Below are 19734 nucleotides of genomic sequence, written 5' to 3'. Positions count from 1 at the left end.
GTCCATATTTCAGTATATACCCACACTGGTTGCGGATTACTTGCATACGAAATGAATATACTACGCTTATGTCCGGCTACATGAAAACCGTCGTATGTAGACGGTCCGGATGAAGTTCAAATGACCTTCTGCATAGGTCATGGAGACAAAAGGTACTACGCAGATCTTTCATGCGGGATTAGGGTGTTCTGTGCATGCAGTCGTATTGTCTTGAACGGATTTGCAGCAAAATCGGGGTTGGAGAGGATCAACGGCTGTCGTAGTCTCTCCGCTTTTCTGTGAGAGTCCCATGGCGGTCAGAATTTTATGGTTTCATCTTGACAGAACGCAGGCAGGCAGGTGGATCTCATGAACGAGAAATGACACTTACAGTGCCTGCTTTCGTTGTGCTTTGGTAAGAGGCGCTCCTTTGCCCTCACCGATCTGTCCAGGTCGGCGCTGTGCTATCGCCGAAGCTTTTGCGCTTGAACCCTGCTGCTCATCGACATCATTGGCATCTGTAATGCTGTCGTCTATTACGTTGCCAGATGGGGCCGCGGCAGAATGAAGGGGGACGTCGACACCCTCCATGGAGGAAAGTGCAGCTTTGATCGCTCCTAAGCCACCGGCAATCTCTTCTTTTTCCTTCCTCTTTATTCGCCGTGCGTGGGACTTGGAGTAAGGGGCTCGAGATGCGTCTAAACCTATTTGAAGAGGATAGGAGCGTCAGTGAGAGTCTTCTTGACGACAAGCGGAAGAAGACGAAGAATGAAAGAGATCGAATGATGAGCTATTGGTGCAAGGCTGATGGTTACAAACGTTGCAGGAAGAGCTCATGCTTCATCATCTGTTTGTCCTTTTTCTTCAAAAGATTCCGCGGTTCCTCGGTAGGGTCAGCTCCAAGCTCTTGAAGGAGATCATTTCCCTATGTTATGTAGCAAAGACGAGGCATGGGAAGATGAGCAAATTATTACTGACAGCCGTAAATGTTTTCATGGAGGTAACAGGGGACTTACGGATATGTCTGCAGAGGATCCCACGTCCACATGGCGAACTGCGTTGTTCTGAACCGCAAACTGACGTCTGCTTGGAGCCTTCGCCGATGAGCTATGTCGAAGCGTGCGAGACCTGCGCTCTTTGGGCTGGTGGAACGCAGTACTTCTGTAAGGGTGAGTACAAAAATATAACGCATGTGGTACGGACCATGACGAGTATAAGTCTGCACTGGTCTGCAAAAGCCCGGCAGCCGTGTTTTGTATAGGAGTGAAAGTGAGAAAGAAAGCCCGTGGGTCGGGTTTTGCCGTGTCACTCTTCTATGCTGATTCAGCGGCTTTCGATCCTAACAAAGACAAACCCCGATTCAGGGACGATCTTGCGAGATCACGGCTAACCTTTCTCTTGCCTTTTTCAGCGAACGTTTGCAAGTTACGTTGTGGCGCCGAGGTCAACAGACTCTTCTACAGATCCAAGGGTCTGCATAGATAAGCTATATTGACCAAGACGGGTCGTCTCCTTGAGCCGGATCACAGATACTCTGTATACAGTTTAAGTAGTCTTTCAGGTTGCTTTGACTTCACAGCCACCTCAACTACTAGTAGGTTGCTATCACGAAACTGACATCCTCGGGCGAGATCTTAGTGGTGCTACCATCTTTGCGCTTTGATAAATGCGTGATATGTCACGCCTGTTCATTCTCGTCTTTCGTGTGTACTGATCACATTTTACGTTTGTGTCAAGAAGACTATAGCGAGGATGAAAGTTTCTGAGAGTTCCGTAAAAATCAGAAAACACAACGAACCTTCGAACGAAGTCGACGTTCACCTCACCTCAGTTGAAATATCCATATCACGTACGCGCGGTACGCCATTGGATTATTCCGAAGTCCATAGAGAGTGAGGTCATCCGGGGTTCTTGAAAGCGACAACAACGAGAAGTACACGATATGCCTGCATATGGTATGCTAAGTACAACACCAAGAACCAAGGATATATTATAGGAGGACAATGACGAGACAGTGTGCAAGAAAAGTTACTAGTGAGCCATACACGAGAAGGGGCAACATGAGAGAGACATTCTTGTAACCCCTGGCCAACATCTCTACTTCTCGCTGTCGATCTCATCCTCCAACTTCCTCAACATATCAAGGTCATGCTCGTGCGTAATCAATCCCAAGACAGTAGCATCCTCCGGCCACTTAATCTCCTTGTTCATGCTCGCCGGGTACCTCACTTCATCCTCCGTCCCTGCCCAGTCAAAGTCCACGACCATCGCCCTATTTTCCGTGATCAAAATGTTTGCCCGCCGAAGGTCACCATGCACAAGGCGTTCACCGTGCAGCGAGTCCACGGCGTCCCGCAAGTCCCTCTTCACCTGCTCCTTGTCCACCTTCTTCGTCTCCATCGAGCACTCTTCAACGTAATCCATCACAATCGCCCACCAATCTCCGAGCTCGGGAATGCGATGGCAAAACCATAGCTTGGGTGCGAGAGGCCTTAGCGCTCGATTGGCAAGGCACTCGTGCGCCTGTTTCGAGTATGTGCGGGCAAACTTGACGGCGACGGTGTGGTGAACTTCGGCATCGTCGTCAATGCAAGTCGCCTTGAAGACCGCTTTACTAATGTACTCCGGTAGTAAACGTGCCGTGTACGTGAGCCTAAACGTCCTGCCATCCATCTCGAACTCTGTGAAAGCTGGGCCAAAAAAGGACGGCATGACGAAGTCGAAAGAAGGCTTTTTTCCTGATTTCGACGTCGAGCTGACGACGGACTGGTTTCGCACCAATGCACGGGCCAAAGACGGTGGCGATGAACCTACTGGCTTTGTTTCTGGAGCGGGGAGGTCCCTATAAAACTCTTCGAGAGATAGCAGCGCTTTCCGTAGAGCGCGGAAGGTGCGCGCGATATGAATAATAGAGTTGTCGAGGTCGTTGTGCAAGCCATTAGCGCCGAGGTAGATAAAGTCAGTCAAGTGCTGCGCCATGAAGCGGTCTGCGAAGATCGCTCCCTCGATGACGAAGTATGGTCCGTCGATGGCAAGGAGGAACGTCGGGCAGCAAGACATGGCTCGAATGGAAGCGTACTAGCCATGAACGGTTATGAGTCACCAATGAGCTGGGAAAAAGAAGGAGGGACGCACAGTGTCCCTTGATATCAACGCGATGTATGCACATTCAGCCTGCGACAAAGGATCACATCCACCCTCTCCTACCTCATTCTTCAATTCCATAAACAAACGGAAGGCAGCAGCAAGTCCATGGTTGAGACAGACCGTGAAGGCATGACCATCCGGCTTGACGGACGATGACGATGTACCTACAGGAAAGGTCGTTTCCCGAGAGATGACTCCGCAACCGCGGAATAACGATGCCAGAACATTTTGCAACTTCTCCTGACGCTCGCCTTCATCCACGTAAAATCTAGACGATATGGATATAAAGTTATAAGCGGTCTCGACCTCTTCCTTGGTGAGCGCAGAGTTGTCCGACGCGTCGCGGGCAAATTGGGAGAAGATCGAATGATATATCGTGATAGGGGTCGGAGAAAGGGAGATTGGTCTTCCATTGTAGATAGCATCGACATTACTAGACCTTTGCTGGCGCCGCATCTCGCCCGCCTGTGCTCCCGTCGAAGGAGGCTTGCGCGACTTAGCCTTGTTGACCACATCATCGCGCCCTGCGTACCCATAGTATCAGCACAAAAAGGAGCGAACAAATGAATGTATTACAGACCGAGTACTTGTACTTCCTCCGGTATAACGTCCAGTCGTTGTGGCTGAGACAGCTCAGAAGAAAGTCGAATTGGTTCAGGCAAAGCTGGCAGGGGATCTTGGACTAGGACCACCGTCATTTCATGCGACCAGGGGCGCAATTGAAGCGGATCAGGCTTACCAAAGACGGCAAAAACTAGATCCCCGACAATACTCGCTCCGATAAGTACATCACCCGCATTGCCGCTGTGAGCAAGCAGGAAATGATCTGGCGATTTATCGAAAAAGCCACTTGGGGCGCGTTTGAAACTGCGACTAACAAAGCGCAGGACTTCATCTCGCTTGATCATGGGCGCATCGGGGTCCGTCTGCAAACGTTATAGGTAGAACCGAAAATTTAATATGTGGTTGTGGCGCACCATTTGGTAGAACTCCCAAATACCGGCCTGCGACACTGTCCGAGGCGAGAGGGCGTTTTGACTTGGTTGGAGAAAAAAGGCAGCGGTGTCTGTCGAGGAGTAGGACAAGTGCTGATATCCACGAAATACGACGCGCTCACCGTCGTCTACGAAGACGAGAAGGGAACAGCTGGACATAATAACGGCGTGCAAGGCTTGAGGTGGATGGTACACTGTTCGAGTTGAGAGGGAAAACCTTAATCGTCCGCGTCAACTCGTTGGCGAACGCCGGCAGACGCCGGCGCGCGAGTCGACGCGTCTCGCCACAGGCCTAGTGAAGGAGCAACGCCTGTGGCCCGCAAGTTTATAGCAGACTGTGAGTAGATGTGAGGCATGTAATTGCTCGTATATGTATCATATAACATACAAAGTGGATATAAAAAGAAAATCCTCACTTGTGAGGCTGTGGTTTGCCCTAAACAGCGCGACACGACACCGTGCCACCGACGCGTCTCGTAGAGCACGTGGCGCACATCCGTGTCGTGATGATGATGATGATGAAATCAGTATACAGTAGATAAGCTCATACGGCATAATGCCGGGGCAGCCCGGAATTTATGCCGTATGAGAAATTATGCCGTATGGGGAATAGATTAGATTGTCATGCCCGGTGCCATCCGGATGTCTCCGGTGTACGCTGTGGCCACAACTGTAGCCTCCTTCAGTGCTCGATAAATACATACAACCGATGATAATACACTACAAAAAAGCATGTTAAGAAGTCTGGAGAGCTGACTGGAGCTCTATCTCCTGGAGCTCATCATGAAAAGCCCTAAGTAGCTTAGCGAGACCAAATGCAAGATTACCTTCAGCCTCTCGCATACACACCCTCTCCAACTGCATGCATAACCGCATCTTCTCTGCTCGACTCATATCCTCGCCGGTATCTGACTCGTCATCCTCGACATCCTCCATCTCAATAATCTCCCCTCGCTGAACGGCAAACTCATGTTGAACTATTGCAACAATCTCCTTCTCTCCACCGGGAAACTCTTGCATATCTGCGTTTTCACGCTCGGCAGGTGGATCGAGGAGGTCTTCGAGTGTCGGAACATTGTGGCCAGGAATACAATCATGCAGAGCTTGGATAGAATCTAAGAGTGCTGATTCGAGCTGCATGAGCTGAGGTAAGGCATGCACTGCGGATGACTGAGGTCGAGCGCTGGGAGATATGGCCGTAGAGTCTGACATGGAGAAAGGGATGATTGTGAGTGCCTCAACCGCTTCGAGGGCTTTGTCATGATCATTCTCCGCATTCATGACCGCAGTTAGTGCTGGCTGCCAGTGTTCCTGAACGTATCCAGCGCCAAGAATTTCTTGAAGTGCTTCTTTGGCATCCGGAAGGGTCATCTCGTCAGTTGTGGCGAACTCGCGGATGAGGTCCCATGCATCCACTTCCAACTGCTCAGCAGCATCAAGCTCGGGATCTGAGTCTGAGTCGAGGTCGGAGGTGGGGGGTGTGGTGAAGGTTCTATTACATATGCAAATTATTAGACAAAAATATTAGCAAAAAGTGCAAGCACGTACGACAAAATCTTTGTATGATTCCAACAATTCTTGATCGTCGCTTCTGACACGGCTTCCCATGCCGTGTTGGCCATGCGTATTGCCTCGGGGATGTCGACTTTGTAGATGTCGTCAGCCCCTGCTGCATCCAACTCAATTGCGCGTGTACAGAGCTGGCGGCGATAATGGGCCTTGAAACACCGGATGATACCAGCATCGAGGGGTTGGACGTGAGAAGTCAGGTTTGGCTCGAATGGGACCAATTTGATGTTTTGAGGAATGTATGCGATATTATGGCCCGAGAAGTTATTGAGAGTGAGAGCGACATGCCGATCCTGATCGTGCATCTTCTTATCGAGGCCCTTAATGAATCTAAAAGTGACAAGTGAGAATAATTCCAGGGGAATGAGAGGAAGCAAAGAATGTAACCCACTCCTCGAATAACTCTGCATTCATCCATGCCTTTTTATTGTTCCAGTAATAGAAGCCGAGGGATTCAGGATCTCGGTGTTTGAAGCATCGAGGACTCTTGAACCGACCGATAAAGAAGATGGGAAATTTTTCGGTCCCAGTTGCATTGCAGAGAAATCCAAGAGTGATGCGGAATTTGTCCTTTTTCTTGCCGCTCATCTGCTCCGTGGACAGGCCACGACCCGGAGGTGCACTGCAACAGCTCAGAATATAAGAGAAAAAATATAGTCACAGGAACAGCCCTGGAACTCACAACGGGAAGAAAGCGGTCTCATCAAAGTTCAAAATATCCTTTCCATCATACTCCTTGAGTAGAACAGAGATGCGAGCATGTTCGCGTTCAACAGCTTCCAGATCGACCGATCCAGCCTCTCCATGCCGGCGATGCTCCTTCAAATTCCACGCTTTGCAGAACGACTGAACCCATCCACCAGCCCGCAATCTCTCATTCTCCGGCACCTGCATATCATCCTCAAATTTACCCCTCATAACCCTAAGCATGTGCCCATTTACAACCTCTCCCCTCTGACACATATGATTGACCCAAAGAATGAGACAGCGCTCAACATCGGGACGGGTCGTGACACGAAGGCGTTTCCCAGACAGCGCAGTTGGATTACTGGCTACACGCGCTTCCAGCTCGGGACGCTGTTTGAGCTTCTTTGAAAGTGCAGTCTGACCAAAAATCAAAGCACCCTCCGGACGTGCTGAAAAATACAAAGCTACATCGTCCTGCGTCATTTCAGGGTGGTCATCCATGAAACTGAAGACAGTGAGCCAGTCGTAGAGCGTAAGAAGAACACGTTTGCTCGTGGGAGCCTGAGCGGATGATCTCGGAGCATTCTTATCAAGTCTTGGCTTTCGAGTCGGCTGCACACCTGCATTGGGAGTCTGAGAGCGCTCTCGTGGTTTGCGAGTGGGCTCAGAGGCAAGAGTGCGAGAGGGCTCAGGGGCAAGAATGGGCTCAGAGGCAAGGGGAGAGGCAGAAAGTGGGGGGAGGGGAGACATAGCGAGCTGAAAGACACGGGAGAGCATGCACTCGAGGTGCTCTCCCTTTGAATGCCCTATCCCCAGCCTCACAAATGCAGGCAGGCAAAAGAGCGTGCACAGTGCGAAGCCGCAAAGAAGCTGCACTCGAGCAGCACAGCGAGATCTGATCGAGGCAGATCAAGATCCGATTGAGGCACCAATATGCCATATGACCATAAATGATGTCATATTTTATTATTTTATGCCGTATCGGCGTATGCCGTATGAGCATATCTACTGTATTTATACTGTATGTAACAGGGTAGTCAGTCACACCCGGTACTCAGTCACGGCACATTTTGCCTCCATCTTCCTATGTCGACTGCCTGGAAGTTGTTGTAGAATATGAAATCCATATTTATCGCAAATTATGAGAGCAAAATTAGGTCAATGTGCTCTTTTTTGTATAGCGTAGAAGCCAAAATGTGGGGGGATGGGCCACAATATTAGTTTCTGGGCTCCCTCAACTTTCGCCGGCCTCTCAAAAGAGTGCAACCTACAGTGAGCACAAGGTTTTTTAACAAAAATGTCTCAGAATGAGTCAAACATGATATTTTGTTATCAGAAGATAGCCGGGAATGGCCTGGTTGGAGTGGTACAAGCATGGTGACTGGGTTCCATGTTTTGGCTAGTTTCCTACCTTTTCGTAGTAAAGTGAGTGTACAAATCGTTACTGCACTCCTGGTGTTTCACACCTGTAACAAAATGTCTTCGTGAGATTGATTTCAACACATCATCTTAGAGCAGCACCACACGCTGATGATCGTGGAGGCTATCACAGTGCTTTCTTCGTAGGTTGACTGTGTTCCCTGTCAGCCACAGTACATAGTGGTGCTCAGGCCGTTTACGGCCTATGTGACCACTACCTAGTACAACAACAGGAACATACGTAAACGAACCGGTACAGTAAGAGACCATGTTGTATCCTTGGTATACTAGATGCTGTGTATGAAAATTCTAGAGTAAGAAAGTAAAGGAGGGGTTCTGTATCAATTGGGAGGAAAAAGGTTGGCGGCGCGCCCAAAGTTGGCCAAAGGGAGTGACTCCCCGATGGTAGGTAGACAAACGGAAGAATATGGAAAAGAAGAAGAGAAGAGAGAGGCATCGGAAAAACCAGCACGAGAAGAGGGAAAGGGAATGTATCTACAGTACAGAGAAAACTAGAGCATCAGTGAGAGTAAGACAATGTAAATGTAAAGAGGGAGACGAAAGATAGACTGTCTTGCAGTAAGCAGTGCATGGTCAGACAATGGCCAGGTGAGTATTGTATCATAAAGCAGTCGTTTAGAGAATGGAAAAGAAATGAAAGCAGTCGTCGAGCCACAAAACAGACCAAGGAAAAGTAAGAGTAAGAGAAATCATCCACCCTCCTCCCCATACAGTACGCCTCAAATCGCTTCGTGGCATGGACATACCGGAGCAAAGCCCCGGTCAGCCGCCGATCCCCAAGTAGGACCCTCTCCGTCAAAGGCATCTTCCCCAACTCGCGTTGCAGGTCGCGTCGTTGATTGCAGTAGCGCCGGCAGACATCCGTGTCGTGGTAGTCAGCACGCATTACGAATGCCCCTGCGGAAGTGCAATCCGACGCCCTCCGGAGCGCCGAAATCGACCGAACGCAAGGGTACGGCTAAAGTGCTGGAAGTAACCGTTGGTCCGAGACTAGAGTCGAGATCCCCGAGAACTAGTGATAATCAGGAAATCAGTGGTGTATACTGTAGTTTTTCGACCAAACGTTCGTCCCCGGTCCACCGGAACCTCCGAACTGAACCTATTTGGGGGGACAGTCCACCGTCCCCCCAGTCCTGGTATCCCCAACTGGGCATAATACTCACGGAAAATGCCATATTTTTCTCCAAAACGACAAAAAACATACCTGAAAAGGAAGTTGTCACCTGTCCCTCGAGCTTCATGAACCTCGAAGGGGGGACAGGCTGGATTACAGCGGTTTCGGGTGACCTTGCGACCGGTCGAGTTTTTTTCTGGGTGCACTTCCCGAAAGGACACTGCCTGAAAAGGAAGAAACGGAAGCAAATAGAGGAGGATCTCCTCGGAATCGTCATTGTTGCCGCCGCCATTTCCCTCTTTGGATTGCCTACTACCTGTTTCGGTAACGCTCATTTGGGAAAGCGGTCGAAAAAATACATGACGAGTCGCAAGGTCACCCGAAACCGCTGTAGGTGCGTGAAATTCTCACGCCACTGATGAACGTCTGGTCGAAATACTACAGTAAGAGACGCGAGGCGATTCACCGTACTCCATGTACTCCATGGCATGTCCGACACCAATTGTAAGCATATTGCTACTAATTTCCCTCTCTGTGAAGTAGTCTACAATCTATTGCTCTGTAGCACTACCAATGCCCATGGAACATGTAGAGGAGCTACTTAGCACTTTGCCCACCCTCCCTGCTGTCAGCAGCTCCTCTATCGTCCGAACATCAGAACATACTGCACCCTGCAAACCGACCAAACTCCTTGCGTTATTCCTCTTTGCAAATGCCGCCATCTCCTCCGCCTCTTGGAGGTTGGCCCCAAGCGGCCACTCCACGAAAACCGACTTTCCGTTGCGTAGAGCAGGAATTATGGTAGGGTAATGTTTGTCTACGCGGACGCAGGATACAACGAGGTCGATATCCGGGTCGGCAGCGAGTTCTGGTCGAGACAACAATCAATACGAGAACAGGATCATCAGGGAGGCAAGTAGTTAGCTTAAGCTCGAGTGGAAATTCGGGTGGACGCTGGTACGCACCTTCGACGTTCCCGTACGTCTTTGTGGAATCGGGCAAGTTGTGTAGCCTGACAGCACATCGAGCAGATTCTACCGAGGTGTTGCATATAGCATCGAAAGTATACGCTTCGGAATCGAGGAGGTACGGCAAAAGTGCGCTAGCAGCCCAGCCCAACCCTTGATACTTGTCCGGCGGCGACCCGGAAAGACCGGTTAGACCAGCACGGATGGGAGGCATCGGGTGGAAGAAGGTGACAGTGGGTATGGACATCCTCAATGGTTCCAACCTGGGAGGTTTTTATATTCGCATCTGCGCTACATCTCGCCTACAACTTGTCTAGGTGACTGAGCTCTCGGATGAGTCAGCTATTTGCGGCTGGGGAATATGATGGGCTCGCCCGTGAAACACGAAAAGTTCGCCTTGGGCCCAATGATGGGTATGAGGAGTCCTGGGCTGTACGCGAGGCGATCAGCGACCTGACCTGGCCGGCAAACCTATGGTCGAAAGTCGGGATGACTGTATATTAGTCCGGTGTGACGGTCGCGACGATGGGCGACGAAAATATTCCGGGGCCCACTAAGAGGTCGACGTCCACCGAGAATGGGATAGATTCCGACCACGGCGTGAAGACAATACCGTCGGTGGGTGGGAGCCTGTGGGGTAACGCTCGGTCAGTCTAAAGCCAGTTTTCATCGATAAATCGAGGTACTGTACCACATATGCCCATGCAATTTGTGCGTTCGTGTGCAGGAAAGAAAAACCACACAGGTGATACAAAACTTACCTCCTCTTTACTCTGCGTGGACTTACAAACTATGTATCACTCTCGCGGCTGAATATGTACACTCTAGATTAGATAGCAGCAATAAAAGCAAAAACGTACGTCACGCAAATACAACCCAAAAACCCAAGAAAGCAGCAGCAGCGGGGCTAGCGCGGAGTCATAAGAATAGCCAACGCCCGAGACCTAAGATCTCAAAACCATCGTCACCGTTCCTCAGTCGTTCTATCCCCAGCCGACGACCTTCTCCTCTCACCAGCACCCACATCCGCACGTCCCGATCCCTCCAGTTCATCTTCCCCACCGCCCACATCCTCCTCATCCCTCCACCTAACCCTCGACTGTCTTCTCCCTCTACTCCTCTCTGCTTCCCTCCCTTCCCGTTCATCCAGCGATCCCGAACGGACAGCGGACGGATAAGAAGGAGGATGATATTGATACTGATAAGACCCGTCGAGTGTTGTTGGTGTTGGTGGTGGCGGCATCAATGCACCCTCGACCTTGGAATCCTCGATACCTACGACGACGAAGCTCGCGAGGACGAGTACGGCCCCGAAGACGACTTGGGCTTTCGCAGAGTGTCCGAGGAAGAAGTCCCCGATGACGGCGAGCGGCATGGTCAATCTAAATGTGGCGCAAATCCGAGGAACAATACACATTCAATCAGAGGTCAGTTCTAGTTATGCAGGGATCTATCCATGGCAATGGAGGGTAGAATAGGGGACGTACGAGAGACCGATGGTAACAACCAGAGGCGTCGTCTTTAACATCGCGAGAACATAGATAAAGTCGCTGGACAGCGTGATCAACATCTACAAGTTCCATGCAATTAGCACCGACGACCCATACGATGAACCACGACCGAACCAGCAACACTCACATTAATCAAAATAGCACCCCACATCCTCCCTCCCTCCGGCCACTCAAATACCTCTCCACCCGTCAAATGCAACACCAACCCCACAGGCCAACAAACCACGATATTAAACAACCCCACGAACCCAAAGAACAGCTGCATATCGATGCGGGACTCGTCCCCGATCCGGACCTTGAGCAGAGTTACGTAGATAGCGTAGAAGAGCGCAGAGAGAAGGGCGAGAGCGTCGCCGAGCAGGGGACTTGAAGGTGTGTAGTCCCGTTCTGGTGCTGTTGGTGGTATGGGGATGGGAGTGTCTGGTGGAGGGACGGAGACTGCGGGGTCGGAGGAGGAGTTGTCGGAGAGGGAGACGAGGATGACGCCGATGAAGCTAGAATATTGATTTATGATATGAGTTCCACGCAGAGTTGAGTGCGACAGGATGAATGAATACCTGGTAACGACAGCACATAGTTTGGCCAGAGTCATAGGCTCTATACGGAATAACCTCCCAATGACGAGCGTGAATAATCCACTGGTAGCGGAGAGAATCGTTGTGCTCGCCACGCTCGTATAGTCCAACGAGGCCGTCGACGTCCAGTTGGCGGCAAACCAGAAGAACCAGAAGACGCATGCCAGCCGGGCTGTCTCGAGCGTTGAAAGGGGTGGGAGCTTGGCATGCGTGTGTGGATGTGGAAAGGAGTCGTGTGCGATTTCGGAAGGGGTGTATGTGTTCTGGGTTTGGAGTTCAGGGGAGAAGAGGTGGTCAGACGAAGAGGAATATGCTAGAGGGTGACGCGAATGCGAAGATGAGATGACTCACAGAACCCTCTACATCTCGTGGTGTATACTCTTCCTCTACAAGCGGTTGATACTCGTCCTCACGCGACCTAACCATACGTAATGTGTAAGAACAATCTCAATTCCTCTTTCGGATCTGACTAGGCACTCAAGCGAGCTATACGCACCTCGGAGGTTTATACCCACTCTTACCCTCCCTACTCCGTCTCCAGAGCGTCCGCAAGCCGAACGGCAACAAATAAAACGCGAACGAGCTCGTGTTCAGATACGTCACCCTATCGTGTCCGAGTAAGTGCCCGTCAGACATCGACCGAATAGCCCAGTCCCAATCACAAAGCGCCAACAACTCACAGCCAAGGTTTCTCATACCCTCCAACGAACAAGTCCTAACCATCACCGAATCCCGCCCAGCCCCTCAGAACCACTCCACTTGACCGGACGGCAAGTTACTCACCTGTGTAACGAAATTCGAACTCGTCCACAAAAAGACGACAACGAGCAGGAGCAAGATCCCGACCGCGTACTCCCTCCGATTCAACACCGGCCTCATCGGCGAGCTCGACTTCGATTTCGATGGCGGTCTCGGTCTCGAGGAGCGCGAGTGCGAGCGCGAACTATTGGATTCCGACATAGCGAATTCTACGGACTGTTGACGGCTCAAGCTTTGAGTATGAGTATGGGAATGAGTATTCGTAGACGCCGGGATGGCGTCCATCTCGACCGGACTGGGTTTGCGTTGACTAGTACTGTTGCCCGTCGTCGCTGGAGGATGAGGAGGTGGTGGTGGTGGTTGGTCTGCAGGCTGCGACCGTGTGAGATCGATGCTGGACGTCCTGCTCGCGGTCAGTGCTTCGCTAATGGGCATAGTAGCGGCGGAAGAGGCGACATGGTGATCAAATGGAGAAACAGGCTGAGGCTATCAACGCCTGTTCCGATGGCGCAATATTTTGGGACGCACGATAACCGAACGCAGTATGTGACTTGCTATTTTGAGCGCACGGTGTGTTGGTGGTGAGAAGTTTCGCCGATAGGTGGCCACAGTTGGGCCACAGTTCGATATGTTATGGTCAAACGAGATATCAAGCTTCATTGCAGGACGGAGACGTTGAAAATTGAGAAGCATTCTGATTAGAAGAGTCGACAGCAAGACGAGGTTGGATACGCAGAGGATTAATACAGGAAATAAACCGTAGCGTAACCCTTGGATGACTGCAGTAAACATTGGATGCGCACGTAAAGTGTGTGTGATGAGGTGAGTCGTCGTCCTCAATGCTATCGTATCGTACAACCGCCGTGCTTGTAGCAATGATTCTGATGGAGGAATGAGGGTGAAGAAGCGAGGAGCGATAGCTGGGAAGTTGAAATGAGGGAGGGAAAGAGCAGAAGGGTGGCAATGTGTGGAATAAGTGTGAGCGTCCTTCAGTGATGATAGTTACTTTGGCGATAATCGTAGACACAGGAAGGGAAGACATAAAGACGTGAACTATGTAGATGAAGATGGGAAAAGTGAAGACACGTAAAAGGCTACAGGATGCAGTGGATGAAAGCGGATAAATTACCAGACATTGGAGGGAATAAAGGAATAAGAGGGACGAAAGAGCGACTGGAAGGAAAAGGTGTAAGAAAAAGGCGGTAAAACATTAACGCTGGTAGAGAATGAAAGAATGGGTATGCCTGTCAAGGGAAGAACAGGTTCTATTGTACACGGATAGTCGAACGGGTCGCTGAAAGGGGAGGGAGTCATGGTCGTGCATGATGCGTGAATCGATGTCCGGACGTGCTGGGCCATAACTCCGGCGCATGATGGTACTTGACTTTCTCGAATATTCGGAAGAGGCTGATCACCAGATTGAAGCAGTACATAATGAGGCCAACACCGACGAGGCAGATCAACGCGAGCTGTTCGTCACAGAGCGCCTCTCCGAATGTACCCTCGACGCCTCCGAGATCTCCGACGGGACTGATGGCCCGACCGATGCTGCTGTACCAGGACACGGATGAGGCATGAGCGCATGGGATTGTGGAGGTGAAGAAATTGTCGAAACACAGGGATAGGGCGGCGGCCCACGCGCAGATGGCGAGAACTTCCGTTAGGGTGTTAGCGAGTTTGGCAGAAGTGCGCCAGAGGCCGAGTGGTCGTCCAAAATATTCGAGCTAAGTCGGGGAACGAAATGAGCCTGATATCATATCTCGATGACAGGAGACCTCACATATATGGATACTAGGACGTGTAGAAGAGTGACCGGCGCAAAGATAACGACCAATGTTCTACGCCCAAGCAGGTAGACATCAATTTGCGGGCAAAAACGGAGCGACGAAAGGACATACGGGGAACTACCCATGATACCCATGACTCCACGCTTTTCCTCCTCGTGCCGGATGCGAATGGCGACAGCAAGTGCAGCACTCGTCAGACTAAGGTTAGACATCCGGAAGATCTGAGAACGAAAGTGTTAGCACAGGAATCCGATAACAAAGACGTGTGTGCAAATTATAGTGACGCACCAACGGAACATAAACGTTCGAAAGCAGATATCTCCTCGCACGTTGTCTCATCCCAGCCCAGCCAGGTTTGGCCTTTGTAAGAGATTCCCGCAAGCCAGCCTCCCTACTGTGATCAGGGTCCAGCGGCTCATACTGCCCATGAGACAGATAATCGCTCACACCATCCGCTCTCGGTGTCCAAGGTACATCCCACCCCGGTGTCCGACTCTGAGATATTGTGTTGGGGGCGGCGGGTGGAGGTGGCAGAGCTATCTGCAGCCGATTCTCCTTTTCTCGAAGAGCATCGTCCTGCTCCATATCAATGGGTGATTGTGGTGGTGGTTGTTGCTCTTGACGGGCTGTTTGTGATGAGGAACGCCAGGATGAGATGGTGAGTTTCTTCTCTGGACGGGAGGTATGTTGACGGTAAGTGGATCCGAGGGGGAATGGAGAGGCGGATGGACGATTGACGTTTCGGGCGAAGCTCCACCATCGTGAGGGCTCGTCCTCTTGCTGTAACGCAGAGGATTGAACGGAGGAAGCGTCGGCTTGTCTGAAGTCTGGTGAAGAACTTGTCCCTGCGACTGTACTGGACGAAGGAGCATGACCATGGATGGTTCCGGTAGGTGAGGGTGGCTCATCTTTAGCCCACGCTGATTTTGAAGCTGGCCCATCAGTCTGTTGCACCACGAATCAAGATGGAAAGCGAAACATACGGGGAGATGTGACGACGGTCCTTATAGTTGCATGGTGGCTGAGCGTGCTGGCGCGAGCGAACTGAGAGTCTGCGCTGGAGAGGGGAGACTGAGAGCGGACATTGTCGACCATTTCCCAGATATAGTATATATTTATATAACCCGGAGGACGAAGAGAGCGGATGGGGAGGGAAGAAAGGGAGCGGGGAGAGCGCTGTGGAGGGAGAGACCGAGCAGAAACCGTCTCAGCTCGGCGGTCGACCGTAAGTCATCTCGCAGCTCGCTCTGAACAGCCAGCGCTTCGGCGGGCGGCTCCCGGCAGCCGGACTATGACAAGTTCGTTTGCTAATTGTCATCGCTTCATCCGCTCTATTCTTGTCCATCACCCACGCCCCTTCGCAAAACACACGCAGGACAAAGTGTCCCATACTTGTGCTTGTTGATATTCGTGCTTTCTTCCAGCATTGACTATGGCCGACGACGCAATTCCATCCATCTCCACCGGTTCCGTCGGCTCTCGCTTCGTCTCCCAAACAGACCTCGAAACCGCCAAAGCACGACGCGAAGAGCAGTGGAAAGCAGCATACGCTAGGTATTCCCTAGCTGTCGGGAATCGCGCACAGCTGTCCAAGTGTCTCACCTGCGGAACTCTAACCCACTAGGTTAGGCCAAGAGCCTCCGCCACAGCAACAGGAAGAGATATATGATGGTCGTAGTCTAGCAGAGGTATGTCCTCCATCTCGTGTCCTTCGTTATTGCACCGCAACTAACAGCTTTACCACGGGCTTACGAACCCCGTCCCTCTCCCTCCCATCTCCTCGCGTGATGGCGGTGTTGGCAGAAATTGGCTGCCAACAAAGTAAGCGCGTCATTCATCAGCTAGCTACACAGGCAGCTGCTCCCCCTTCGCGAGCTCGTATGTATGATGCCTGGGTTCTCGTAGGCCGCAAAGCAGGAAGAATGGGAGGAGAAGACGAAGCTTGCGAATCAATTTCGGGCGCTTGAGGAGGACGAGATTATGTTCCTCGATTCGGTCAGGGAACAGCAGGAGGAAGAGGAACGACAGCGGAAAGAGCGCGACGGAGAGGAGGTTCGTGGATTCAGAGAGTATGTTCGTTCACTTGTCTCTTCTGGTCAATTTCCCACTCACGAAAACCCTAGAGCCATCGCGTCAAGGGTTATTGTGAAGTCGCCACCAATAGCCGCCCCAGCCGCCTCTCCACCTATTGATTCTGCCTCCGCTTCTAAACCCTCCGCCACCAATATCTCCCCCACGACGTTTACATCGTCCATAGTGAAGAAGCCAGCACCGACCGTTGCTGCTAAGAAGGATTCCAAAAAGCCCCTGAAGGGCGTCGTGATGAAGAAGAAACCAAAACCAGCAGGGGCCAAGCCAGCTTCATCGAAACCGGTGGAGACAAAGCCAAAGGATGACGCCGGGTCGAAACCAGATCTTGGTGCCAAGAGCGTTGCTAAGACTAGGACAGCAGAGGGAGAGGATGAAGATAGACCGGAGGCGAAACGGCGGAAGGTAGGAGGCGATTCGTAGTAGTATACATGTAGATTACATGGTTGGATTCCTCGATGTAGTCCGTCCTGCCCTTTGACGCTTTTATGGATATATACGCGAGAATGGAGTGAACGAACTGCACAACATGCTAAATCCAACCCCCAAAGATTCTAAAAGTCACCCACAACGCACAAAGACTACCAGGCCGAGGACGTGTATACCTGCACCTCGACCAAGTCCCTAACCACACCCTCACTTCCTCGTCACCGGACTCGGCGTAGGTGTCCACCTCACCCTGTTCAAGTCCTTCTCCTTCCCAGTCCTCCTATCTGACCCTGACCCCTCCCACCCCGCCATCCTGCTCATCGCCTCCGCCCTCCTCGCCGCCGCAGAACCCATCGTAGTCCTATCTAATAACCGCTTCGCAGCCGGCGTCAGACCTCCCTGTGCTTCTGCTCTCTTCGGCGTCCACGACGGAGGAGCCATGTCACCCCTTCCTCCCACACCTGCGCCACCGCTACTGCGCCCGCCACCGCCACTCTTACGGTTCAGAAGATTGGCTTTCGCACGTAGGCTCTTCGCTGCGGTGTTGGATAGTCTGTGCGATAGGTTCTCGCGGGCTGAGGGCTCGTTGATACGGAATGGGGTGGGTGGCTCGATCATGTCGGCGAGATCGGTGGGTTGGGAGAGAATGCGTGGGGTTCCGGTGAGGGTTCCGAGGGTCATGAGTTGTTTGACGGCGGCGGGACCGAGTTGGGAGGGTGTAGGGGAGGGGAGGGAGGGGACGTAGGAGAAGGAGTTGACACCGGGTGATTTGGGACGGTCTGGATTGGTGTTGTCAGTATCTAATGTAAAGAATGAATAGGATGACCAGACGTACAAGGTGTTCCAGCGATAGCAGCGTCGATCCTACTCCTCGTTGGGCTTGGAGGCTCAGATGCTCCTCTACCGACATGTGAAGACGGTGACTCCTCGTGCTCAGGCATGCGTGTGTTCCCATGTTTGATAAACTTTGGATCGGGTTGCAATTTGGAGTCTCGCCAGGCAGAGCTCGAGGGATCGTATGGGGAGATGTCGGCATCGGGAGAGAACATAAAGTTGTTACGGGTTTTGAAAGACCAACCGTCGACACCAGCCGAGCGTTTATCCTTCTTCGGGGCCATAACATCCACTACGCCTTCCTCCTCGCCAGCTTTCAGAATGACCTGCTTACCCTTGTCATCCCCGTCACCTCCATCGTCGTTCCTCTGTTCCCCTTCGCCCTCGTCTCCTTCTTTACCATTTGACCCCTCAGCACCAGCAGTAATCAGTCCTCGCGGCACCGGTGCCTCTATCCTCAACTTCTCTTTGACTCCAATCACCTCACCCTGCTTCGGACCCTCCAGCAGCGCCCTTTCCCTTCCCTCGATCATCCTCTCCCTCATCGCCTCCACCTTCCTCTGCGCCTCCCAAGCCCAACCATACTTCTCCTTCCGCCTCTTATTCTCCTCATGCAATATATGCGTAAAGCTCGAGTTGTCTTCCGAGGTGTATCGCGATTGAAACGCATCGAGCGAGAGGTCCGTATCATAGCGTGCGCGTTTAGACGGTCGACCATCCAGCCCATCAACATCCATATCTCCTACCTCGGTTCGGGGTGTATGTAGTGGCGTCTCCGAGGTCCCAGCAGCATAAGGCGTCTCGGACGGAGTCTGCCATGGCCTGTTGCGTGTGGTGTGAGTCCGACGACTCGAAGGACCGGGCGTGGTGCCGTTGTCGTTGAGTTGTTCTAGTCGACGAACGGAGGCGGTGATGAGATTGGGGTCGTTGGAGTTGAGAGCGTCGAGGTAGTCGTTTGTGGCGTCGAGGTGGACGAGGGAAGGGAAGAAGTCGCGGGCGATGATTTGGGAGAGGGCGGCGGTGTATTCGTCTTCGTCGAGGATGACTTGACGGTTTAGCGAACGAGGTTCGTTTACAGTTGAGGAAGAAGAAGTGGTGGTAAGGGCTGAAGCTCGTGGAGTGGACGACATGGATGTGATTTACTCTAAATCTGAGTTGCGGATGGTCGTGGTCGGAGAGAAACGAGCGTGGCGCCACAAATGGAGTGCGTTACAGTGGTCGCGTGGCGGCACCGTGGGTAAACTCTTGTATCTTGAGCGCCGCCTTGGTGGGTCTCATTGAGAACGCTTCTGCCACCGACTACATAAGTATATGTAGTCGACTGCCACCGACCTTACTTGCAAGACCTAGTAACAAGCTCCTAATTGCTGGTATACTTATGTACATTTTTATCGTCATTTTTTGCTCTTCCTTGGGTTGCGTGAGAGGCTCTACTCTACTAAGGCGATACTCGTATTAGACGCTTGTGCTGTACTGCCATGAACCTAAAATGGACGCAACCAGAACTCTGACTTTCACCACCGTGATTTCTTCCACGCCTTTCTGATCTGATCTTTGACTCGTACGACGAAACGCTATGCCACCTCGCGGGTTACGACTACTTTCTTGTGGTACGTCTTCTACCAGATATGCCAACCGATCAAGCATAGTCACTGAGGTTGGTGTCTGACTACTATGCAGACGGAGGCGGGATACGAGGTCTATCAGAGTTATACATCCTGCGGGAGATGATGGAGCGACTGCAGGTTCAGAACAACCTCGAATCTGTTCCACGTCCATGCGAATGGTTCGATATGATAGCTGGGTCTAATACTGGAGGGTGCGTTCGGACCATTCTCCCCAAACAGACCAT

At 51.7% G+C, this 19734-nt stretch overlaps 8 protein-coding genes across 8 annotated transcripts; 1 reads left to right on the top strand and 7 right to left on the bottom strand.

Moving 5' to 3' along the window:
* Nucleotides 1–155: 155 nt before the first annotated feature.
* STEHIDRAFT_63376 (uncharacterized protein) lies at nucleotides 156–847 on the bottom strand (the record flags this gene model as incomplete). The annotated part of the gene is made up of 4 exons (XM_007307242.1): nucleotides 156–276; nucleotides 371–474; nucleotides 520–683; nucleotides 799–847. Coding segments are annotated over 4 exons (438 nt in total), but the record flags the coding sequence as incomplete, so codon positions are not given.
* Nucleotides 848–2076: 1229 nt separating this feature from the next.
* STEHIDRAFT_160008 (uncharacterized protein) lies at nucleotides 2077–4280 on the bottom strand (the record flags this gene model as incomplete). The annotated part of the gene is made up of 5 exons (XM_007307480.1): nucleotides 2077–3057; nucleotides 3115–3650; nucleotides 3707–3808; nucleotides 3866–4052; nucleotides 4104–4280. 5 exons carry the CDS (start codon nucleotides 4278–4280, stop codon nucleotides 2077–2079), a joined length of 1983 nt encoding a protein of 660 aa, XP_007307542.1.
* Nucleotides 4281–6020: 1740 nt separating this feature from the next.
* Nucleotides 6021–6584, bottom strand: STEHIDRAFT_63539 (DDE-domain-containing protein; the record flags this gene model as incomplete). Its single annotated transcript, XM_007307257.1, has 2 exons — nucleotides 6021–6312; nucleotides 6373–6584. The coding sequence occupies 2 exons, from the start codon at nucleotides 6582–6584 to the stop codon at nucleotides 6021–6023; spliced, it is 504 nt and encodes a 167-aa protein (XP_007307319.1).
* Nucleotides 6585–9482: 2898 nt separating this feature from the next.
* STEHIDRAFT_113558 (NAD-P-binding protein) lies at nucleotides 9483–10113 on the bottom strand (the record flags this gene model as incomplete). Its single annotated transcript, XM_007307479.1, has 2 exons — nucleotides 9483–9799; nucleotides 9897–10113. 2 exons carry the CDS (start codon nucleotides 10111–10113, stop codon nucleotides 9483–9485), a joined length of 534 nt encoding a protein of 177 aa, XP_007307541.1.
* A 597-nt stretch (nucleotides 10114–10710) lies between these two features.
* On the bottom strand, nucleotides 10711–13179 carry STEHIDRAFT_141191 (uncharacterized protein). Its single transcript, XM_007307478.1, has 9 exons — nucleotides 12958–13179; nucleotides 12769–12928; nucleotides 12666–12700; nucleotides 12482–12589; nucleotides 12337–12403; nucleotides 11968–12248; nucleotides 11538–11904; nucleotides 11387–11469; nucleotides 10711–11281 (listed from the first exon to the last, which is right to left on the bottom strand). Exons 2-9 carry the CDS (start codon nucleotides 12862–12864, stop codon nucleotides 10864–10866), a joined length of 1455 nt encoding a protein of 484 aa, XP_007307540.1. The 5' UTR covers nucleotides 12865–12928; nucleotides 12958–13179; the 3' UTR covers nucleotides 10711–10863.
* Nucleotides 13180–13572: 393 nt separating this feature from the next.
* On the bottom strand, nucleotides 13573–15748 carry STEHIDRAFT_141190 (uncharacterized protein). Its single transcript, XM_007307477.1, has 5 exons — nucleotides 15515–15748; nucleotides 14820–15451; nucleotides 14643–14752; nucleotides 14525–14582; nucleotides 13573–14468 (listed from the first exon to the last, which is right to left on the bottom strand). The coding sequence occupies exons 1-5, from the start codon at nucleotides 15624–15626 to the stop codon at nucleotides 14055–14057; spliced, it is 1326 nt and encodes a 441-aa protein (XP_007307539.1). The 5' UTR covers nucleotides 15627–15748; the 3' UTR covers nucleotides 13573–14054.
* Nucleotides 15749–15963: 215 nt separating this feature from the next.
* Nucleotides 15964–17042, top strand: STEHIDRAFT_160003 (uncharacterized protein; the record flags this gene model as incomplete). Its single annotated transcript, XM_007307476.1, has 4 exons — nucleotides 15964–16085; nucleotides 16156–16219; nucleotides 16437–16600; nucleotides 16655–17042. 4 exons carry the CDS (start codon nucleotides 15964–15966, stop codon nucleotides 17040–17042), a joined length of 738 nt encoding a protein of 245 aa, XP_007307538.1.
* Nucleotides 17043–17255: 213 nt separating this feature from the next.
* Nucleotides 17256–19012, bottom strand: STEHIDRAFT_160002 (uncharacterized protein; the record flags this gene model as incomplete). The annotated part of the gene is made up of 2 exons (XM_007307475.1): nucleotides 17256–17827; nucleotides 17884–19012. The coding sequence occupies 2 exons, from the start codon at nucleotides 19010–19012 to the stop codon at nucleotides 17256–17258; spliced, it is 1701 nt and encodes a 566-aa protein (XP_007307537.1).
* Between the last annotated feature and the right edge of the window lie 722 nt (nucleotides 19013–19734).

This window comes from Stereum hirsutum (genome assembly GCF_000264905.1).
Source record: "Stereum hirsutum FP-91666 SS1 unplaced genomic scaffold STEHIscaffold_13, whole genome shotgun sequence".
NCBI classification, from domain to species: domain Eukaryota; kingdom Fungi; phylum Basidiomycota; class Agaricomycetes; order Russulales; family Stereaceae; genus Stereum; species Stereum hirsutum.
The sequence above is the reverse complement of the archived record's forward strand: the minus strand, read 5'-3'. Positions and strand labels throughout refer to the sequence as shown.